At 43.5% G+C, this 21,611-nt stretch overlaps 2 protein-coding genes across 2 annotated transcripts in view; one reads left to right on the forward strand and one right to left on the reverse strand.

Annotated features, from left to right (window-relative positions):
* ALDH1A2 (aldehyde dehydrogenase 1 family member A2) overlaps positions 1–9,092 on the reverse strand; it is a 156,879-nt gene extending 147,787 nt beyond the window's left edge. The window contains exon 1 of the mRNA XM_040969497.1: positions 8,965–9,092. The gene's annotated coding sequence lies outside the window, so the exon portion shown is untranslated. The remainder of the gene's footprint in view (positions 1–8,964) is intronic.
* Positions 6,744–21,611, forward strand: part of AQP9 (aquaporin 9) — a 33,579-nt gene continuing 18,711 nt past the window's right edge. The window contains exons 1-2 of the mRNA XM_040969498.1: positions 6,744–6,828; positions 6,951–7,183. Coding sequence (XP_040825432.1) covers positions 7,076–7,183 — 108 coding nt within the window. The 5' untranslated portion in view covers positions 6,744–6,828; positions 6,951–7,075. The remainder of the gene's footprint in view (positions 6,829–6,950; positions 7,184–21,611) is intronic.

The raw sequence follows: 21,611 nt of genomic DNA on the forward strand, positions 1-21,611 counted from the left end.
GGTGCCAGATGAGGGACAAAGTCCCAGCAATGACCAGGCATAAAGGGTTCTGAACTAGAGAAGAAGTACAGTTTCCCAAATTTTGGAGAGATTGGGAAATAATGTCAGCAAGTGAGGTGGTTACTGTTACAAACATCAGGCATCTGTCCTGTGGTCCTACGCCATGTGGGCTACGGGGGCCACAAAAGGCACAACCAGGGAGAGAAGAAAATTTTGGGTCAGGAAGGGACAGAGCTGGGAGAACTGGAGGAAGTGCATTGGCTGGCCCTGGAGATCTGGAATGGCCCTGTGACCAGGGAGGAACAGGATTTCAGGATCGCTCACAGTGGGATGAGTTGGAATATGGAGAGTGACTTCCCAGATGCCTATGCAGGGACAGCTACAATTTAGGTTTGGTACAATGTGTATACCTCCTTTGTTTTGCTTTTCTGTTTTAAAATTTAAACTTTTTTCCCCCAAAGATTTATTTTATTTTTATTGGAAAGGCATATCAGATTTACAAAGAAGAGAGAGTGAGAGAACTGTCTTCCATCTGCTGGTTTGCTCCCCAGATGGCTGCAAAGGCTGGAGCTGTGCTCATCTAAAGCCAGGAGCCTCCTCCAGGTCTCACATGCAGGTGCAGGGTCCCAAGGCTTTGGGCTACCCTCCACTGCTTTCCTAGGCTACAAACAGGGAGCTGGATGGAAAGCGGAGAAGCTGGGACATGAACTGGCACCCATATGGGATCCCGGCAATTGCAATGTGAGGCTTTAGCCATTGAACCATCGGGCCAGATCCTTAAAATTTGCTCTTGAGAAAGAGAGAGAAAGAGAGAGAGAGAGAGAGAGAGAGAGAGAGAGAGAGAGAGAGAGAGTGCTCCCTTCTGTTAGTCTCTCCTGGTTCACCTCACAAATTGCCACAGGGCTGGGCCAGGGCCAAGAACTGGTAACTCAATCTAATCTCTCCCACATGACTGACAAGATCGCAGTTACCAGAACTGTGTTCTATTGATGTTCTGTGGTAGGGTAGGCTACTACTTCAGAGTCACGAGTTTGGAAGCCGCACCTCAATCACTGCCTAGTGTTCCCTTCAGCCCACAGGTGATGCTATCATCACCTGTAACTTGAGAGGAGGTAGTACTGTATTTGTAACCACGCCCCTTACAATCCCCCATAAAGGCCCAAGATAGGTAGGAGCTGGTTGTCTGGGTTGCCTGATTCCAACTCTCTGGCATTGGACTCTTGGCCTCCCCAGTGCCTGCCTGCTCTCTGACTTCCCGCGGACACACTCTGAGGACAGGTATCCCCCGAGCATGGTTTCTGTATGTCTGTATTCCTCACCCTCTGTTCACTGCTTGGATGGGAGGGTAAAGATAGCAATGCTAAGATGCTTTGTATTTCTAATTTGTGTACTTTCAAGAGTTCCAGGAGAGGTGAGGTCTAGCAGTAATGGGATGTAGGCAGAGAAGCCAGGGAAAGGTGAATGTCTGCAGCTTTGTAAGTGTGCCCAGGTTGTTCGCTGCACGTCTCTTAGGATAACTTGTATTGCTGGGCAAAGCTGGGACATAGGTCTGCATTTAGCGGATGGACTTTGGGGTAATTACCATTTGTTCCTCTTGGAGCTACGATTGATTGGATTGCCATATGGACTTGTCATTTGCTAATTTCTAGTGGCCCTGTTATCATCAAGTTTGGTTAATAAAGACTCCTTAATAAACCCTAGACTTGTCTAGCCTGATCTCACTCGTACCAACAGTTCAGGGTCTACACTGGCAGGGAGCTGGATCCAGACTCTAATCCAGTAATTTCATATGGGATATAGGTATCCCAATGGTGCATTTACTATTAGCCCAAACACATGTCTCTGGTATCTATTTGAAATATCTGTCATTTAGACTGAGTTCTCTTTAAAAAATACTTATTCTTTATTTTTAAAACTAAATTATTTAGTAGCAGGGACATATCTTCCTCTTTTTGAAATGATTTATTTATTTTTATTACAAAGTCAGATATATAGAGAGGAAGATCTTCCATCTGACGATTCACTCTCCAAGTGAGCTCAATGGCCAATGCTGTGCCAATCTGAAGCCAGGAGCCAGGAACTTCTTCCAGGTCTCCCATGCAGGTGCAGAGTTCCAAGGCTTTGGGCTGTCCTCGAATGTTTTTCCAGGCCACAATCAGGGAGCTGGGTGGGAAGCTGGACTGCTGGGATTAAAACCGGTGCCTGTATGGGATTATGGCACGTTCAAGGTGAGGACTATAGCCACTAGGCCAAGGCACTGGGCCCTATCTTCCTCATTTTTAAAACTCCATGGCTTGAACCCAGCGCGATGGCACAGTGGTTAAGGTCCTCACCTTGCACACCCAGAATCCCATATGGGTGCTGGTTCTATACCGGCAGCTCCACTTCCCATCCAGCTCCCTGCCTGTGGCCTGGGAAAGCAGTCAAGGATGGCCCAAAGCTTTGGGACCCTGCACTTGTGTGGGAGACCCAGAAGAGGCTCCTGGCTTGGGATCGGCATAGTATCGACTGTTGCACTCACTTGGGGTGTGAATCATCGGACAGAAGATCTTCCTCTCTGTCTTCTCCTCTCTGTATATCTGACTTTGTAATAAAAATAAAATAAATCTTTTAAAAAAAAACTCCATGGCTTAATGATGTGCTTAGCACATCATGAATACTCAATGGATGAATTTTTTTAGACAAGCGAAAAAATAGTAGAGGAGGGTACCGCTTGATGGTAGGTGAGCGTGCTTACCTTCTCAGGCTGCTGGTGCATATCCTGCTCAGTTGCAGGCTTGGGAGTGAGTTCAGGTTAGATTTAATGGCAAATTCCTTGCGCTGAAGGAATGGCTGTCACCTCGTCAGTGACATGAAAGAATCAAGATTGCATCCTCTGTGTGGAAGCATGAAATAGTCGGTATTTCAAGCTCAGCATTTGGTGTCTTCGCTGTCCCTGGGAAACCCCATCAGGATTCCTAGCTCCATTAGTGTCTTCCCACTACGCTATTGTGCTGGGACCCCAACAGTGTCCTCTAAGGGCACACAGCCATTCTCAGTGGGGCTGGACTGTGTCACTTCCTCTTCTACATCTCTCATAAGCGCTTAGTTGCAATTTTGCATGAGCAGATAAAATCTCCCGGTCCAGCACGGTGGCCTAGCAGCTAAAATCTTCGCCTTAAACACACCGGGATCCCATATGGGCGCCGGTTCTAATCCCAGCAGCCCCGCTTCCCATCCAGCTCCCTGCTTGTGGCCTGGGAAAGCATTAGAGGACGGCCCAAAGCCTTGGGACCCTGCGCCCGATGGGAGACCTGGAGGAAGCTCCTGGCTCCTGGCTTTGGATCAGCACAGCACCGGCCGTTGAGGCCGCTTGGGGAGTGAATCAGCAGAGGTTAAGATTTTCTTCTCTGTCTCTCCAGCTCTCTGTATATCTGACTTTTCAAAAATAGATAAACAAATCTTTAAAAAAAAAATTGGTTCCTTGTTTCTGACTTGCTGAGGAAGATGCCACTGTGACAGATGTGCTAATAGTTAGGAAGGGCCCCTGTTGGGAAGAGAAAAGGGGAGCCCCTTTAAGAGTATATACAAGTTGTATGCCTCTGCCCAAAGGTGCTTTAAAAAGCAAGACAAAAAATATACTCACCTCATTCTGAGTTTCCATTTTATATTAATAGAACCAAATACACCCTCTTGATGTCTTACTTTATGTTGTGCAAGCTGGATTTGATTACAAGTCTAGCCTTCTATTTTTTTTTAAAATTATTTTTTATTGGCAAGGCAGATATACAGAGAGAGATAAAGAAAGATCTTCCATCCACTGGTTCACTACCCAAGTAACTGCAGCAGCCAGAAATGAGCCTATCCAAAGCCAGGAGACAAGAGCTCCTTCTGGGTCTCCCATGCGGAGGCAGGGTTTCAAGGTTTTGGGTTATCTACTGCTTTCCCAGGCTACAAGCAGGGAGCTGGATGAGAGCTGGAGTAGCCAGGATTAGAACCGGCACCCGTATGGGATCCCAGCGAATACAAGGCAAGAACTTTAGCCACTAGGCTACTGCACCAGACTCCCTTGCTTCCTTCCTTGCTTCTTTCCTTTCTCTTTCAAGATTTATTTATTTTTATTGGAAAGACAAATTTACAGACAGAAAGAGGACAAAGAATGTTCTTCTGTCCACTGGTTCATCCCTCAAGTGGTCACAGTGGCCAGAACTGTCCTATCCGATGCTTCTCGGTCTCTCACGTTGGTGCGGGGTCCCAAGGCTTTGGGCTATACTCTACTGCTTTTCTAAGAGAGAGAGCTGGATGGGAAGTGAAGCAGCAGGGGCATGAACTGGTTCCTGTATGGGATCCTGGCTGCTGCAAGGCGAGGATTTAACCCGTAGGCTTTGGCATTTGGTCCCAGGAATTTTTCAGTATCCGCAGACAGTCAGACCTGTGCACACCTAGGTCCCTTCCAACTCGCTCTCTACCACACAGTTAAAATGATTATTTCAAAACTTGAGTTTGACTGTGTTCTATTGCTACTTAAATCACCTCAATGTCATATATTGGGCTTTTAGCCCTCTGTCACTTGGGATGTTCAGCATAGTTTGACACATGCGCAATGACTTTAGACTTGCTCTGCAACCAGCACCTTCACTCTGAAAGCCAGCCACCTTGGACGTTTCTTTCACTCCTTGATGGCTATCTGGCTGTCCCCACCCACACCCCCGTCTTTTTACTTAACACTTCCTTCTCCAGCTTATGTAGTTCACCTTCAGGATTTCTTCTGATATCAGCTCAGATCTCATCTCCTTGGAGAAAGCCAGCAAAGAGCTCTCTGACAAGGTGAAATTTTTGACAGATTCAATTACCAAAAAATAGGAGAGTATTTGAAAAAGTTCATGGAACGTGTAATTAAAAGGGACTTTTTTTTTTTTTTACAGTATACATTTTTTTGTGACCTTGTTGAAAACACCTCATGTGCATGGATTTCAAAACTTTGTGTGTCCAAATCAATGCATCATTTGTTTTCATTTTGCACAACTTTTCAAGTACCCTTGAATGGCTGCTGTCTTTACATCTCAGTTGTGATGCTGTATCTGTGTATGTCTGATGTGTATGTCTCGCTTAGGTCTCTCCTTAACTAGGTCTTGATTCTGAGGACAAGAGCCTGATGCGATTTTGCCAAGTACAGTGCGCCAGACATAATAAGTGTGCCATAAATATTTGTCAGATGAATGAACAAAGAGAGCAGAGAACAACTTCGTGTGTTATTAGGTGTAGTCACACTAATAAAGTCCTGTTTCTCTGGTCCATCCACTGAGAGCAGGGAGTCATGTGGCCATATGTAACTCTTATAGACAATGATATCTGTGCTGATCGGGAGTTGGAGGCCAAATGCAGGGGGTTCCACCAGGTTCTGCTAGAGTGTGAATTTAAACCACTTATAGCTCTGTTAGATCTCAACCTGATATTTCACCTACAGATAGTGTCTGCTTTTCCCTTGGGTTTTGCCCCAGCTGCTTCCTCTTCACTTCGAACCTGCTTGTCTGCCTGGCTGCCTTCTCAGCTGGAAATGAGCGAAGGCCTCCTGCAAAGGTAGGGGAGAGCTTGGAACAGAGCTGGCTACTCTGTGGGAGGTTGGGAGAAAGCACACCAGTGGGCAGGCGTGGGTAGTGATTCCGGGTGGTGGGTGCGGGGGGTTCCCACTGTAGTATTCAAAAACTGCTGAATTCTATTTTGAAAGACAAATCAACTTTGAGAAGCAGGGGTCCACTAGTCCCAAATGTGGTCTGTTGCTTGCTGGGATGGTAATGCAACAAACTCATCATCAAATTCAAGCAGACTATTCTGTGAGCCTTCACCAGGCATGTTACTTCCTTTCCTATTTGCTTCAGGATGCATATACTCAGGTGATTTCTTTCTGGCTCAGTCATCTCCATACTGATATCTCCATGCTGATATTGGGTTTTTTTTCTCCTACTTATTTGGTTTAAATATTCTAAGGTAAATGGAGGAGCATAGCTTGGTTTGCAAACTGGAGTGTTCTGTAGAAGAAGCTCATGAGGTTGCCTTCTTTCAGTCTCTAGGGAGATGACTCAATCTTTCTTCCTTCCCTTCCCTTCTCTTCCCTTCCCTTCCCTTCCCTTCGCTTCCCTTCTCTTCCCTTCCTTCTTCTAGATTTATTTTTATTGGAAAGGCAGATTTATAGAAAGAAGGAGAAACAGAGAGAAAGATTCCCCAAATGGCCACAACAGCCAAAGCTGAGCCATTATCTTCTTTTGGGTCTCCCATTTGCATGTAGGGTCCCAAGGCTTTGAGCCATCCTCTACTGCTTTTCCAGGTCACAAGCAGGGAGCTGGATGGGAAGTAAAACAGCCAGCACATGAACTGGTTCCCATATGAGATGCTGGTGCTTGCAAGCTGGAGGATTAGCCAACTGAGCTGTTGTGCTATCCCTCAGCATGTCAGTTTCTCTGTCTAGCAGTGTTACAAGTTCTCATTATCCTCAGAATGGTGTCAAGAAGTCACTGTAATCATCCTGGGAGGAAGTGAGAGTGATTCATTTTGGTGGAAAATGAATCTGTTTTTTCTTTGTATTCTCTAGTTCGCAGGAAAACTTTTTTTTAGTGAAGAGTGTTTACATTGCATATTTATTTACCTAATTTGAGATTTCTAAACTACACCCAACCACCCACTTCCGAATAGGAAAAAAAAAAAAAAATCAGAAGCCTGCGGTTGTGTAACACCTGAATCTTTTCTGGACCAGGGCCCATCACTGTGGTTTGGCAACACAACCCACACGACATCTCTCTTCTCTTCTCATCAAAGAAAAAAGAGAGAGAGAGAAATACTTTGAGAATAAAGGTAATTATTAACACAAAGATTTCATTGGAACTTTCAGGTTGCATTTGTTAATTCAAACAGAGCAGTGACTAGGGCAAGACAGTGTCACCAGAGGAGAATTTAATCAGAGCCTTTAATTGCAGAGAATTCCATCCGACATCCCTGCGACGAATCTGAGGAATCAGCTGAACAAAGTTGTCTTGTGCCGGTGACGTGGTGTGAACCAGAAGGAGCTGGTAGCCAGAGTGGTCCTCGGGGAAGCTCCAAGATGCAGCCGGAGAAGGGACACAAGAAGAGCTTCAAACAGAGATTGGTCTTGAAGAGCAGCTTAGCTAAAGAAATCGTCTCTGAGTTCTTGGGCACATTTATCATGATCGTAAGTGTGTCTTGATTTCTTGAATTCTGATCCGGTGTTGGTTACTCCCCAACCCCCCATCCCCCTGCCTGCCAGCTAGCTGCCAAGCAAATAGTAGAATGTTGTATTGCTTTGTGTTATTGAAGTCACTTATCAGGCTTTTTAATTTTCTTCCTGCTAAGAAGTAACAGGTGACTTTTAGGTGGTTTGGCTACTTAGTGGTATCACATTGGGTTTTAATTTACTCCAAGCATCCACCAAAGCTGATGGGGATGAGGGTGTGTGAAGTGTTGTCTTCATTGAAAGCATCTACTTAGACTCCAAAATGACTGATTTCAAAGTCAGTCTTTAGAAATGTTTTTTTTTTTTTTAAGATTTATTACTTATTTTTGATGGAAAGTCAGATATAAAGAGTGAAGGAGAGATAGAAAAAGCTCTTGCTTCCACTGGTTCATTCCCTAAGTAGTCACAATGACCGGAGCTCAGCCAATCTGAAGCCAAGAGCTAGGAACCTCCTCCAGGTCTCAACAGGTGCAGGGTCCCAAGGCCATCCTTGACTGCTTTCCCAGGCCACAAGCAGGGAGCTGGATGGGAAGTGGAAGAGCCTGGATATGAACTGGCACCCATCTGGGATCCCAGCGCGTATAATGCGAGGACTTAAGCCTCTAGGCTACTGTGTCAGGCCAAAAATGTTTTTTTTTTTAAAGATTTATTTATTTTTATTGTAAAGTCAGATATATAGAAAGAGGATGAGAGACAGAGAGAAATATCTTCAGTCTGATGATTTACTCCCTAGGTGAGCACAACAGCTGGTGCTGGGCCAATCGGGAGCCAGGAGCCAGGAATCTCCTTCAGGTCTCCCACATTGGTGCGGGGTCCCAAGGCTTTGGGCTGTCCTCGACTGCTTTCCCAGGCCACAAACAGGGAGGTGGATGGGAAGTGGAACAGCCGGGATTAGAACCGGCGCCCATATGGGATCTCAGCGCGTTCAAGGTGAGGACTTTAGCTGCTAGGCCATGGCGCTGGACCCTCAAAATGTTTTTGTTGATTAATTGAGCTCTGCTTGTCTGCCACAAACATTAGAGAAACTTCAACACTTAGAATACTAAGTATTGATACCTGATAAATATGAATGGCAAGAAATGCTGGACAAGCATGGTGTGATTATATCATTTAACTTTTAATAAAGTAATCATTCTGTAAGAATGGCCTACCATGCAATTGTCAAGCTTTGATTTTATATAATTTCCCCTCTATTGAACTCAATCTGATCTCTAGAGATCTTTAAGCAGATAGCTATATTGAAACTTGTAGATGTACAGGAGGGACTTACTCTGAGAACCACTGGAGGCTTGGTCAACAGGACTGTGTAGCTATTGACACTGAATCTTAACCAAAAGGCCAAGAAGCAATATGTGTAGCTGTTAACAAGACGGGAAGGTCCCTGGGCTTTCAGCATGCTGCATGTCCTAACACTTCTTGGAAACCAATTTTGTAGCTGGAGCCATGTCCTGCTTTTGAATAAGCAGTTATTACCATATAGGACGCAATGCCTGCTCAAGTTTTTCTCTAATATGCAGGACAATTTCTCATAAATTTTGTAAGCTGAAGATTCTTTGCTTAGGGCAAATACATGGCATATTAGAACAAGAAGCTTGGAACGTGTCATTGAAGTCAGGATTGAGAAAAAGAACCAGAACTAGTGTAACACGAAGACAGCACCATACGTTTTCTGATTCTGAGAGATTCATCTTAACCTGATTAACCCAAGTATGACCTAGGCATTGTAGACCATTTCTTACCTTCTTCGCCCCCCTAGGCAGGCTGCTCTGACCATCTTTGATCTCACGGTTTAGCCAAGCAGGTAGAAGGCAGCGGTTCTTCTCATTGCAGTCTCTTGCTGGAGGATGGCTCTTGTTGAAACAGACACTAGTATCCTATTATGTGACCATAGAGAGCAGATGTCACCACAGGCTACTTTCAGCCCCAGTGTCTTGTGGTACAGAAAATTGAAGCAAATTTAAACACCACTCAACACTCTGCAGAAAAACAGAGGAAGTTAACTGAACATCTTTTTTTGTAACTGGAAAACTTACAACCCTGTTATTTCTAAGCAAAACCTGTTTCATAATCTCATTCTTTTTGAGGAAGCGAAAGTTGTTTTCAACCATTCACTGTTCAGCTCATGCAACTAGTAAAATTTCTTACTCAGCAGGATATTGTTATATATATGTATGTATGCATGTATGTAAATTTGGTTTTCAGTTATGGTTCTTGTCTTATAAATCCCTCCGCAAAACAGACTATAGAAAGTAAAATTTCTTCCCCAAAGTGGGTCATAAAATGCTAATCTTTCCCCACCTGTGTGTTCTGACAATCTACTTTATCTGATGGTGGAGTGTGCAAGAGTCTTATTACAGAGTTCCATCCTTTGGAGGAGGAATGCTGCCCAGAGATGCTAAGATAGAATAATAGGCCTGCCTTGATAGGCTTCCCCAACCGGTCTATTATCAGAATATCCTATTTTTGTCCGGTCACAGTTGGTGTGGTTGTCCTTGCATTCATCATACCAGAGCAGGGAAGTCTTCAGGAAGAGTTTTCAGAGAGCTCCTGTTGCTAAATGTGTGGAGGCTCTTGGATGCGCAGGTTCCCAGGGAAGGCATGGAAGCTCTCTCCCTATCCCCACCTCCACCCCTTCCTTACCCAGTATCTCTTTATCTGTGTCCTTTTTAGTGTCCTTTATAACAGATCGATTTATTGAACCCATCAAGCCATAAGATAAGCCTTAATTTATTACTGGTTAGCCAGAAGTACAGGTGAGTCAACTTGACCTGCTGCCGGCATCTGAAGTCCGGAGACTACAGTCTTGAACGGAGCCCTTAACTGCTGGGCTCTGATAACGGCTTCAGGTAGACTGGTAGAACTGACTTACGGGACTGCCAGCAGTCATCTGCCACAGAGCTGCTAGCTGGCTTGCTGGCGTGCTAGTGGGGATAAGTTCACGTACCTTTGTAGTCTTTTGTGTTGCTTGTCATGGTGTGAGAGCACATCCAGTATTCAAAGTGAGAACTAAAGTAATAGTATCTTACTATCACACTGAAAAAATTAAATCATTTCCTGAAGGGATCAATTTTAGTATACTGGTTACTTATTTTCTAACACGAATGCTAATGAAATCTACAATTATAATCTTCACTTTTGTTGGCTTGGAGCGATGTGTAAACAGAAAGCTCCTGCACCAATAAATCTACCTGATTTTGCTCAAAGGTCATCCAAAAGTAATTGTTTCAGCCCTATTTGCAAAGGTGCCTTTTGCCTTGCTTTTTCTAAGAACAAGTCTTGCATGGGAAGAGGTTATGGACAAAGAGATCACTAAAAATATGGCAGCTGATGATGAGTCCCTGAAATGTGGGACTGGTCTTCCCCCAAACTCTGATATCTTTTGCTCCTTTTTTTCTAAAAATTTGCTCTTTAGAGGTCCATGAATATCTCTTAGGAAAAGGTAGTTAAAAGCTGAAAATGATTATATCATGAGGTAAGGAACCAGCTCCGGTTGGGAAAAACTTTCTCCTTGACTAGTGTTATGGTTTGCACTTCCTATCACGGGGAAGATGTGACTGAGTTGCAAGGCTAGGGAACGTGTGTTAAACACCCGATATATGTTAGTGTCTTTAGACCACTTTACTTAATCCTTATAAGAGCTTTATTGCTGCAGCTAATTATAGCTATCTTACAGTTAATAAAATAATTGAAAAGCAGCTGCTTTATTTGTAAGCAGGTGGAGAAAATGAGGGCTCAAAGAGAAAATGACCTACCCAAATCAGAAACGCAGTGAACTGGGATTCTTCGTAACTCTAGCTTACACTTCACTGCTTCCCTCACATGAATAGAATCCTCTAGGGGGGCACTTTGTCATTTGTTTGTGGGCATGAGATTTGAACTGGTGGGCGTGCTGAGACCACACCCTTCATTGCCCCCAGAGCATGAGTGCTCATAGACGCTCCGGCCAAATGGGACAGTGGGAGGTTGACAACAGGAAGGTGAGGTAGACCTTGCTGTGTCTGTGCTTGTGGCCTGGAGAGCTCAAATTTTCAGAAACTGTACCAGCACTGGGACTCCATGAGGACCCTGAGACCCTCTGCTCCCTGCTGGGTGTCTGCAATGCATTCTGGTCTTGTGCAATGGCTTCAACACCCCGAGTCTTAGTTTCCTCAAAATGAAATGCTACTTCCAAGTACTCCTGTGAGGACTGAGTGCTTCAAGTCATATGAAAATGTGAAATCCCTGACCTTGCAAACACTGGCTCCTTTTCTCCCATATGGCTCCCCTTCCCTTCTGCGTGAGCCTCCTTCCAGCTGGAAACAGCTGCTTCGTCTCCTCCTGGGCCACCCTGCGGGGGGTCTTAGCCCAGCTCTTCCTGGAGATCTGCACTTGTGTACTGGAGACAGGTTGAAAATCCAAACTTCCCAGTATCTGACCATTTCAGTCATTTTCCAAAGGGGCTGTATTTGCTCCTTACTCTTCTGTAGTCCCTCTTCTCTCTCCCAACTTTATAAGATTCTTTTAGAGCCTACCTAATCGGAGATGTTGTGAACAGCTCTATGAGCCGCCCTATTTCTCTGTGAGGAGCAAAGAAAGACATTTTGGGGGGCTGGATTTACAAGCAGGCAACAACTCCTTGTGTGCACTTGGGAAGATGCTAAATGCTTTTCCCTCCCTGTCAAGCTTCCATATCACAGGTTACCTTTTGGCATCACCAAAAGTGAGAAAAAAAAAAAAAGCAACTACTTCTGTAAAACTAACACCCTTGATCTGTGCCCTGAAGGGAGGTGGAAGGGAATTGTCCTGGAACACAGAACGGGGTGGAGTTGTTACAGCAATGGGTGGCTCAGGAAGGTGATAGTAAGAAGGTGAGATGACCAGCAGCACCCGATACTGCAGATACCACAATGCTTTTTGCTTCTGGCTCCTGCTTCCTCAGTGGCTTCGGGGCCAAGAGTTCCTCCTTCTTAAGGTCACAGAGTTCTGTTCTGAGATGATCCCTGGCCAGACAAGCTAAGGAAATTCTAGAGCTTTTATTATTATGCTTTTAAAATTATTATTAAACCAGCAGCCGTTTTAGCACAGTAGGTTAAGCTACCACTGCAATGTCAGCTTCCCAAATGAGCACCTGTTCACATCCTGTCTGCTTCTGACCCAGCACCCTGCTAAAGAACTTACAAAGCACTGGAAATGGTCCAAGGGCTAGGGCCGCTGCCTCCTGTGTGCGAGACCCAGGTGAAGTTCCCGGCTTCTGACTTTGGCCTGATTTCAGCCCTGGCTGTTGTGTTGCAGCCAATTGGAGAATGAATGAGCAGAGGGAAGACTGTCTCTTTCCACTTGTGCGTGTACGTTCATCAGTTTCTCTGCCTATCAAATTAATTTTATAAGCAATCTATTTTCAAATCATTTACTAGGGTACAGAAACGGTATTGTGTATTTTGATCTTATATCCAGCAAATCTGAAAATTATTTTTGTAATTTCCTTATTAGTTCAATTAAGTTTGTAGACTGCTGCTGACCTACTATATAGATAGTACTCTCAAATAGCCATTAGCCACATGTGACTACTTAAATTTAATTAAGGAAAAATGCAGTCAGTCTTGCATGTCTCATTTGAAGTGTTGAAGAGTCAGGAGCGATGACTGGCTTCTCTATTGGACTATACAGGTGCATAACTTTTGCTCATTGAAAAACATTCAATGGGAGCACCAGTGTAGTATTTTTTCCTGACAATAATAAGGGTCAGGTTTTATTCAAATTTTTTTTCTTTCTAGGCTTCATAGTTTTTACAGAAGAAGCTATCATTGTGGTATTTTTATTCTCAGTGCTTTTAATTATGGATATTATCTATGTTACTAGTAAATACTCATTTTTGTTTGTTTTGTTTGAGAGATATATTTATTTTACTTGAAAGGCGGAGTTACAGAGAGAGAGTGGGAGAGACAGAATCTTCTGCTCACTCGTTTATTCCCCAAATGGCCAACAGCCAGAGCTGGGATGCTCTGAAGACGGGAGTTTCCCACGCGGGTACAGTGGCCCAAGTTCCATGCTTTGCTGGTATCCCAACTCATTAACAGGGAGCTGCATGAGAAGTGGAGCAACCAGGACTCAAACCTGGGCCCATATATGATGCTGGTGTGACAGGTGGTAGTTTTACTATGTCACAGTGCCAACCCTGGTAAATATTTTTGACTTTGAATAAGTGAAGGCATGTCTATCCTTCATTGACTACAACATTCATGTTTGCTGGCTTTAAAAAAGAACTCCTTTGGGCCCAGCGGTGTGGCCTAGCGGCTAAAGTTCTCATCTTGAACGCACCGGGATCCCATATGGGCACCAGTTTCAGTTCTGGCGGGTTCACTTCCCGTCCAGCTCCATGGTTGTGGCCTGGGAAAGCAGTCAAGGATGGCCTTGGGACCCTGCACCTGTTGGAGACCTGGAGGAGGTTCCTGGATCCTGGCTTTGGATTGGTGGGACCTTCCTCTCTGTCTCTTGTCCTCTCTGTATATTTGACTTTGCAGTAAAATAAATAAATCTTAAGAAAAAAAATTCCTTTTCCCCATGTTTCTGTTTATGTGTTGATCGATCCAGTAAATTAAATTGACGTATTTTTTTTTACATTTCTGGGATTAAGCATCAGCTAATCACTGAACTTTTAGTTTCCTATGTTAGTTGAAGATTGGACTGTAATATTTTTATTATGCTATTCCTATCTAGTTTTAATACCAAGGATATATCAGCTTAATGAAAGAATTCAAATTCTTTCCCCCTTGGTCTAGCCTCTGGGACAGTTTGTATAAAATGGAGATTCTTTTTGATGTGTACTGAGAGACAGATTTATTTGAGAGTTGTAGATGTAATTTAGATTTTCTGTTATTTCATTTGACAATTATGTGTTTTTTTCAGGGAACTATTTCATGCATGGTTTCAATTATAGCTTCTCAAAATTTTAAACTTTTTTTAAAATTTATTTTTATTGGAAAGTCAGATATACAGAGGAGGGAGAGAGAGGAAGAACTTCTGCTTGTTGATTCACTCCCAAAGCGGCCGCAATGACCAGAGCTGTGCCTATTCCAAGCCAGGAGCCAAGAGCCTCTTCTGGGTCTCCCACACAAGTGCAGGGTTCCACAGCTTTGGGCCATCCTCAACTGCTTTCCCAGGCCACAAGCAGGGAGCTGGATGGGAAGTGAGGCTGCTGGGATTAGAACTGGTGCCCATTTGGAATCCCTGAGCATTCAAGGCAAGGACTTTAGCCATTAGACTGCCACGCCAGGCCCAAATCGAATAATTTTAGCTGCAAGACTATCTCACTGGGCCCTGCTTTCTCTTACGTGTTTATTTTTTCTCTTGTACCCATCAAAACCTAGTGTGTTTGTAGGACTACTCTGTCATCTCAAGTGTGGGGAAGCTCATCCTTCTGTTTATTTTATTTTGACACACTTTTATGAAGACTAGCTCATCCTTCTGTTTATTTTATTTTGACACACTTTCATGAAGACTATTTTCCTTTAGTGTTTTGTGAATTTGTAAATTCTTCGGGGAGATTTAGTTTTCTCTGTGGGCATTCCACATGACCTGGGCCGTGGGCTTAACCTGCCAGGGCAGGTGTGTTCCTTCCTTGTTAGGTTCTGCAGGTGGATCACAGCCAGGCAACATGACTGTCAGATGGGAAACAGAGAAGACCGATGTATGCAGATTTCTTTTGAGGAACCCTGGCCTGGAGGTTCAGCTCTCCCTTGCTTACAGAACTGGACTCCTGAATGACTAAGTGAGGCTGCTTCCACTCAGGTCCCTAGTCAGCCAGTCGGTGACAGTTGAAGGAGGAGTTACCTATGGCCTTCCCCCAGGTTAGCAATGAACGTGAAGGGTTGAACTTGCCTGGGGAATATCACAATTCCAAAGGACCAGGAGAAGAGGTCTGCTCTGGGTCACTGATTCTCAATGCTGCAGAGTCCTGGAGTCAAACAGGATTCGGTTTCTGATCTTGTTTCCAACTTGAACCTTCAAAATAACCTGTCCACTTGCATTGACCTTAAGGGGGAAATAGTTTTTTCTCTTTTCCTAAAGGGAGTTTGGCTAGTTCTTCTTCAAGCCCACCACAACATATTTTCATTATTGCCAAGAAAGTAGAATGTAGAAGCGAGAGCAGAGGTCGGCTCCTGTGTCCTCGGATCTTTAATGAAGATGTAACATAGAACAGAGGGCTCTGACCAAGAGAAACCTCACCAAAGTGGAGGGGGGGGAAAACAGAACCGACAGACATTGCAGCAGTTAGGACTACCCTTTGTGCCTGGTGGGTGCTCATGCCCTGTCTTGGGTAAGACTGCTAAGATTAAGGAACCTGTTGAGCAAAGCAAGTACTTAACAGAATGAATTCCGGCAATGCCCCCTGGCCCTTTCTTATCTTGGTAAGTGGATTGATTCTGTGGACACTGGCCAGAGATGGCCAATCAAGACCAAGGAGGACCTAAGAGCCTAGTTCTTCTCAGCCTAGAATCCGCCTGTTTGCCCAAGACCATCTAGAAAGTGAAGTTTCTATATGAGAACTTTTCCCCAATTCACCTGCATTTCTATCAATAGAGAACTAGTTACAGAAATGAGGTACTTGCATGCCTATGGACCTGTCTGTAGTCATTAAAGATAATGTTTACAAGTGAACATGGAAAGACTATCAATGATGTAGTGAAAAAGCAGGCAGGAAATGCTGTGCATAAAGCGCCCCCATTTGTGTGTGCATGCAGACACATATAACATAATATATTAGAAATGATCGCTGATGATGCTAGTTACAGCTCGGGAGTAAAATTTAAAATGTGGGTTGGAAAGGAAACCAATTTCTTATGTTATTTTGGACATTTTTGTCACCTAACAATTTTTACATTCTTTTATATTCTTATCATTTGTTTATACCTCATAAAACAGCTCAAACAGTGGAGTATTGCTTTTGCTCAAAATGTGTTCCAAAGACACTTGTTTTAGAAGGTATAACCAAGAATTGTGTGAAAGAAAAGATGCATGTGGTCCTCCCCAAATATGCTTGGCAAACTTGTTTAAACCAAATTAAGCCGTTTTCTCTTCTATTTTTAAAATATTTATTTATTTTTACTGGAAAAATAGGCTTATATAGAGAAGAAATGACAGAGAGAAAGATTCTCCATCCGCTGCTTCACTCTCCAGTGGCCACAATGGCTGGAGCTGTTCCAATTTGAAGCCAGGAGCCTCTTCCAAGTCTCCCATATCTGTGGGTGCAAGGTCCCAAGCTTTAGGCCATCTTATTCTGTCCTCCCAGGCCACAAGCAGAGAGCTGGATGGGTAGTGGAACAACTGGGATAAACTGGTGCCCATATGGAATCCTGGCGGATGCAAGACAAGGACTTAGCCACTGAGCCATCTCACTGGGCCCACTAATTATCAGAATTTAAGATTTGCTCTAAATCTCTGAGGGGAATAGTAGATATTGCCCAGATATACTTGATCATAAACTTTTTTCTTAAGTAGCATATCATGGGACTGGTGGTCTATGTAACATACTTTAAGAGTCACAGGTGCTAGAATGAGTCTAAGAAACACTTTGTTCCAAGTATTTCTTTGTCTGCAGATTGGGTGGAGGTAAGCTCAATCTTGTTGGGCTAGATGAATAGCCCACTGTCTCCAATAACTGCTTTCCACACACAACACATGCAGGTTTTGGCTATTCTAAGATGAACACACCTTAAGACAGCACAGTAATTAAGCTATTGTCTGAGGCACCTGCATCCCGTATTAGATTGTATGGGTTTAAGATCCGGGTGGTCTTTCCATCCACACTTCCTTTCTTTCCTTCCTTCCATCCTTCCTTCCTTCCTTCCTTCCTTCCTTCCTTCCTTCCTTCCTTTCTTTTGTTCTTTCTTTCTTTCTTTCTTTCTTTCTTTCTTTCTTTCTTTCTTTCTTTCTTTCTTTCTTTCTTTCTTTCTTTCTTTCTTTCTTTCTTTCTTTCTTTCTTTCTTTCTTTCTTTCTTTCTTTCTTTCTTTCTGACTTATGCCTACTATTCACGCCCAATCCAGCCTTCTGGTTAGTGTTCACTTGCGAAGGCAGCTACTGACCACTTGCAAGGCAGTCCTGAGCACCTGCCACCCACATGAAAGACCTGGATTGATGTCCAGCTTCTGTCTTCAACCTGGCCTAGTCTTAGCTGTAGTGGGTATTTTGGCAGTGAAATAGCAGGTAGAATCTCTCCGCTTTTCTTTCTGCATTTCAGATTAGTAATCTTCAACAGAAATTTTTAAAAGCGATCTCCTGCTGAGGTCGAGTTCTTGTCCAGATCATCATATTCAAGATGAGTTGAGGGATGTGGATGCCTGACATAGGTCAGAGAAGGAGAGCATTGTTCTTTCCAGCCTAGTGGAGGTTATGGTATTTAATCACTTCTCATTTTGGAGGCCTGAGCTATGTCTTGGTATTCTTTGCAGCCCTGTGATTGGCCATTTGCCCATTCATTTGACTCTCAAATAGCAGATTCCTCTCCCCTTTACGAGCCTCTTTTCAAGTACAGCTGGTTCTCAAGGAACAACTGATCTTGTGATACGAGCAGTCGCCCAGGCTCTGTGCCACTTAAGGCTTTATTTTTAACCAGAATGTCTAGGTTTCAGTCTTGACTCTTTGTGGTTTTGGTATGACAGAAAGTTTTATTTTCTGGTTTCAAAACTAAGAGTTTGGAAAGGCATGCATAACTCTACACACTGTCCCCATACAGGGAACAAGTTGATTTTTCTGAGACAGCAGCATTCCTACAGGAGGATTGGAGAACCTGGCTTCAGATTCAGATATTGCCAAGTATCAGCGAGCAACAAGGTTTTCTTTTTTCCCTTTCCTATAGGCAGTCAAGGCCAGGAGCCTGAAAACAATTCAGAGGCCAAGGTGACCATCAAACAACACACCAAGATGGTGCTTTGCAATGGTGTCTCTCCCAAATTCATATCTATGTGGAATCTCAGAAAGTGATCTCATTATGCAAGTGTCATCAGTTAGGGATTTAGGCTGGTACCTTCTTGGGTCTAGGAACCACTCTAAATGACTGGTATCCTCAGAGATGATTGAAGATGCAGAAAATCTACATGGCTGATGTTGGGCAGGAGGCCAGACTGAGTGGCGCTGTCACAGCGAGGTAGGCCTGCATCCACCAGAAGCCAGAAGGCCAGCAAGGAGTTTGTCCCAGAGCCTCCATTGCAAACCCAGCCACATGATTTTCATCCAATCCCTCAGTCATTCAATTTTTAAATAGGGATCAGGTCCTGTAAGCATGCCTGGCCTGTGTGCACATGCTGTCAGCATTTCCCCTCTTATCCAATCCGTGGTGAGTATCACTCAGTCACTTACTGCTTTTGCAAACTCTCTCACCCTCTCTAAGCTTCGGCTTCCTTTTCTATGCAATGGAAACAATGAGAGTACCTGATTCACGGGGTTGTTGAAAGGACTACTGAGCTGTAGTATGTAAAGTGCCTGGCTCATGAAAAGTACTCAACAAATCCTGGCTGTTAGTGTTACTGTTAGCATCATTTTTGTTTGACATAGTCACATAAGCAGAATTGGTAAATCTAATTGAGTGGAGTGAATAGATATGACTCTTTTTGCGCACTTCCTCTCTCCCCTCAAAGTCTGGTCTTATGACTAGGTTGAAATAGCAACTATTTATAATGTCTGCATAGATGTATTTTCTGTGATGTTTTTATTGCTAGGAAGTGAGTTTGTGGATAACTGCATGGGTCCCTTGTTATTAACTCATTCACCAAGAGCTAGTTTTCCTCCTGAGTTTATCCTGAAAATAATAATATCCTGCACTTGTTGACTCTTGTTTTAATAGCCTCTTAAATTAATGTTATCTCATTTGTACCTTTATGAAGAAATCTTATGAAGTAATCCTGCAAGGATTAATAAAATGAAATAAGATATTCATTTATACAACCACCTAGACCCATGCCTGGAAAAAACATAGGATCTGATTATTTAATTCCACTAAATGCCATATAAATTTTTACAGAAGCAAAGCTAATGAATTATTGAGAACATTTGCTTATAAATTTAGGAAAACAGGGCCTGGCATGATAGCTTAGTGGGTAAATCCTTGCCTTATATGCAGCATGATTCCATGTGGGGCTGGGTTTAAGAACTGGCTGTTCCACTTCCAGGCCAGCTCCTTGCTTCTGGTCTAGAAAAGCAGTGGAGGATGGCCCAAAGCCTTAGGACTCTGCACCCATGTGGGAGACCCAGAAGACATTCCTGGCTACTGGCTTCGGATCAGCTCAACTTTGGCTGTTGAAGTCACTTGGGAAGTGAACCAATGGTCAGAAGATCTTTCTGTTTCTCCTTCTCTCTGCAAATCTGCTTTTCTTTTCTGTTTTTAAGACTTTATTTTTACTGAAAAGCCAAAGTCCAAGGTTTGGGCTGTGATAGATTGCTTTCCCAGGCCACAAGCAGGGAGTTGGGTGGGAAGTGAAACAGCTGGCATACAAACAAGCATCCATATGAAATTAGGGTGTATGCAGGGCAAGAACTTTAGGCACTAGGCTACCCTGCCAGGCCAGTATTTTTTAATGTGTTTTAGGAAGATCCATATCAGATATCATCTCTGTTGTTCAGCTGTTCAGTTCAGAGGAGCAAAAGGTTAGGTAGTATAAGGATTGCAGAAACAGGTTCCCAATCTAAGGTTACTGCAAAATGTTGGTGGGAAACTAAAAGTTTATTTTACTTTGCTACACAAATGGTTTGAAATCTATGAATAAAAGCCAGCTTCAAATAGTTGAAATGTGTATAATAACAGAACATATGCTTAAATTTTAAAATTTTTCCATATCCAAAAACCTTTTTTATTTCTTTATATTATTAGGTCAGGGTGCTAAAATTATCCTTAAAAAAAAAAGAAAAAAAAGAAACTCTTGGCACAGGAGCTCAAGTACTGGGGATATCCTCCACTGATTTCCCAGGAGTTGAGCCACTAGGACTTGAACCAGCACACTTATGGAATGCTGGTAGTGCAGGAAGAAACTTAATATGCCACGGCACCTGCTCCAGAATATTTTCTTTTCTTTTTTTTGTAAAATTTATTAATTTTTAAAAAGATTTATTTTTATTGCAAAGTCAGATATACACAGAGGAGACAGAGGAAGCTCTTCTGTCCAATGATTTACTCCCCAAGTGACCTCAACGGCCTGTGCTGAGCCTATCCAAAGACAGGAGCCAGGAGCTTCTTCCAGGTCTCCCATTTGGGTGCAGGGTCCCAAGGCTTTGGGCCATCCTCGACTGCTTTCCCAGGCCACAAACAGGGAGCTGGGTGGGAAATGGGGCTGCTGGGATATGAACTGGCACCCATATGGGATCCAGGCACGTTCAAGGCAAGGACTTTAGCTGCTATACAACTGCGCTGGGCCCAAGATTTATTTATTGAGAGAGAAGGAGAGACAGAGAAACAGATCGTCATCTACTGGTTCGCTCCGCAAATGGCTGCAACAGCCAGAGCTGAGCCTAACTTTATGTTCTAACTCAATTTTTCTTTTTAACTCAATTTTAAAAAAAATGTTCTCATGTGCTACCATCCTCAGAATCCAGCAACCATTTAGGAAGACACCAGGTCATGTAGAGAAGCTAAGGCATTAGAACCAGCCAATACCATTCACCAGATGAATGAATGCATGAGCTTTCAAATTATGCCAGTGCCTGCACTTGTAAATGAACCATCAGCTCATTTGAATACAAATGGAGCAGAGATGCTCTGCCAAACACTGCCCACTGTCTTCCTCATTGTTTTTCAGACAAAAATAAATAAAATTAGCACAGGAAGACCTGATGGTGTGAATCTGGGTGTAAGTCCTCTGAGGGACCACTCTGGTTAAAGCAACTCAGTTCGCACCCGGTTTCTCTCGTTCTGTTTCTTCCCGTCGGTCCCCAGCATAGATTATCCTCCCCCTAGGAAAGCAATCTTAACCCCCAAGGTTGGAGAGGAAAGTGTTAATCACAGTGACATTGGACAGGGTGGAAACCTCCTGAGATCCATTTAGAGTTTTCGCAGCCTCTGTAGACTAGCACAGGTGCGCACACATCTGAGCCAGGAGGAAAAGGAAGGTGTTGCTTGGGAGTGCGTAACTGCTCAGGGATGGCCTCACTTAGAGTGGGTCTCTTCATCAGGTCATTTTAGCTGCAAGGATTGTTTTATTACTTTTCGCAGGAACCTCATGCTCACAACCTCATTCTACTAAAATGCCAGTTAGCTTGGAAGTCATGCTCACAGCATTTAATTGACTTAAACTAAAAAGAAAGACCAATGTGGCTTTTCATCCTGACAGTTGTAATAGATGTGGGTTCTACAAAAAGAAAAAAAAAAGATAAATCTAGGTGTAGCTGATAGACTTCAGAATGGATTAGGGAATTTCAGAG

This window comes from Ochotona curzoniae, unplaced genomic scaffold, assembly GCF_017591425.1.
Source record: "Ochotona curzoniae isolate NIBS_2020 unplaced genomic scaffold, NIBS_Ocur_1.0 scaffold_4701, whole genome shotgun sequence".
NCBI classification, from domain to species: Eukaryota; Metazoa; Chordata; class Mammalia; order Lagomorpha; family Ochotonidae; genus Ochotona; species Ochotona curzoniae.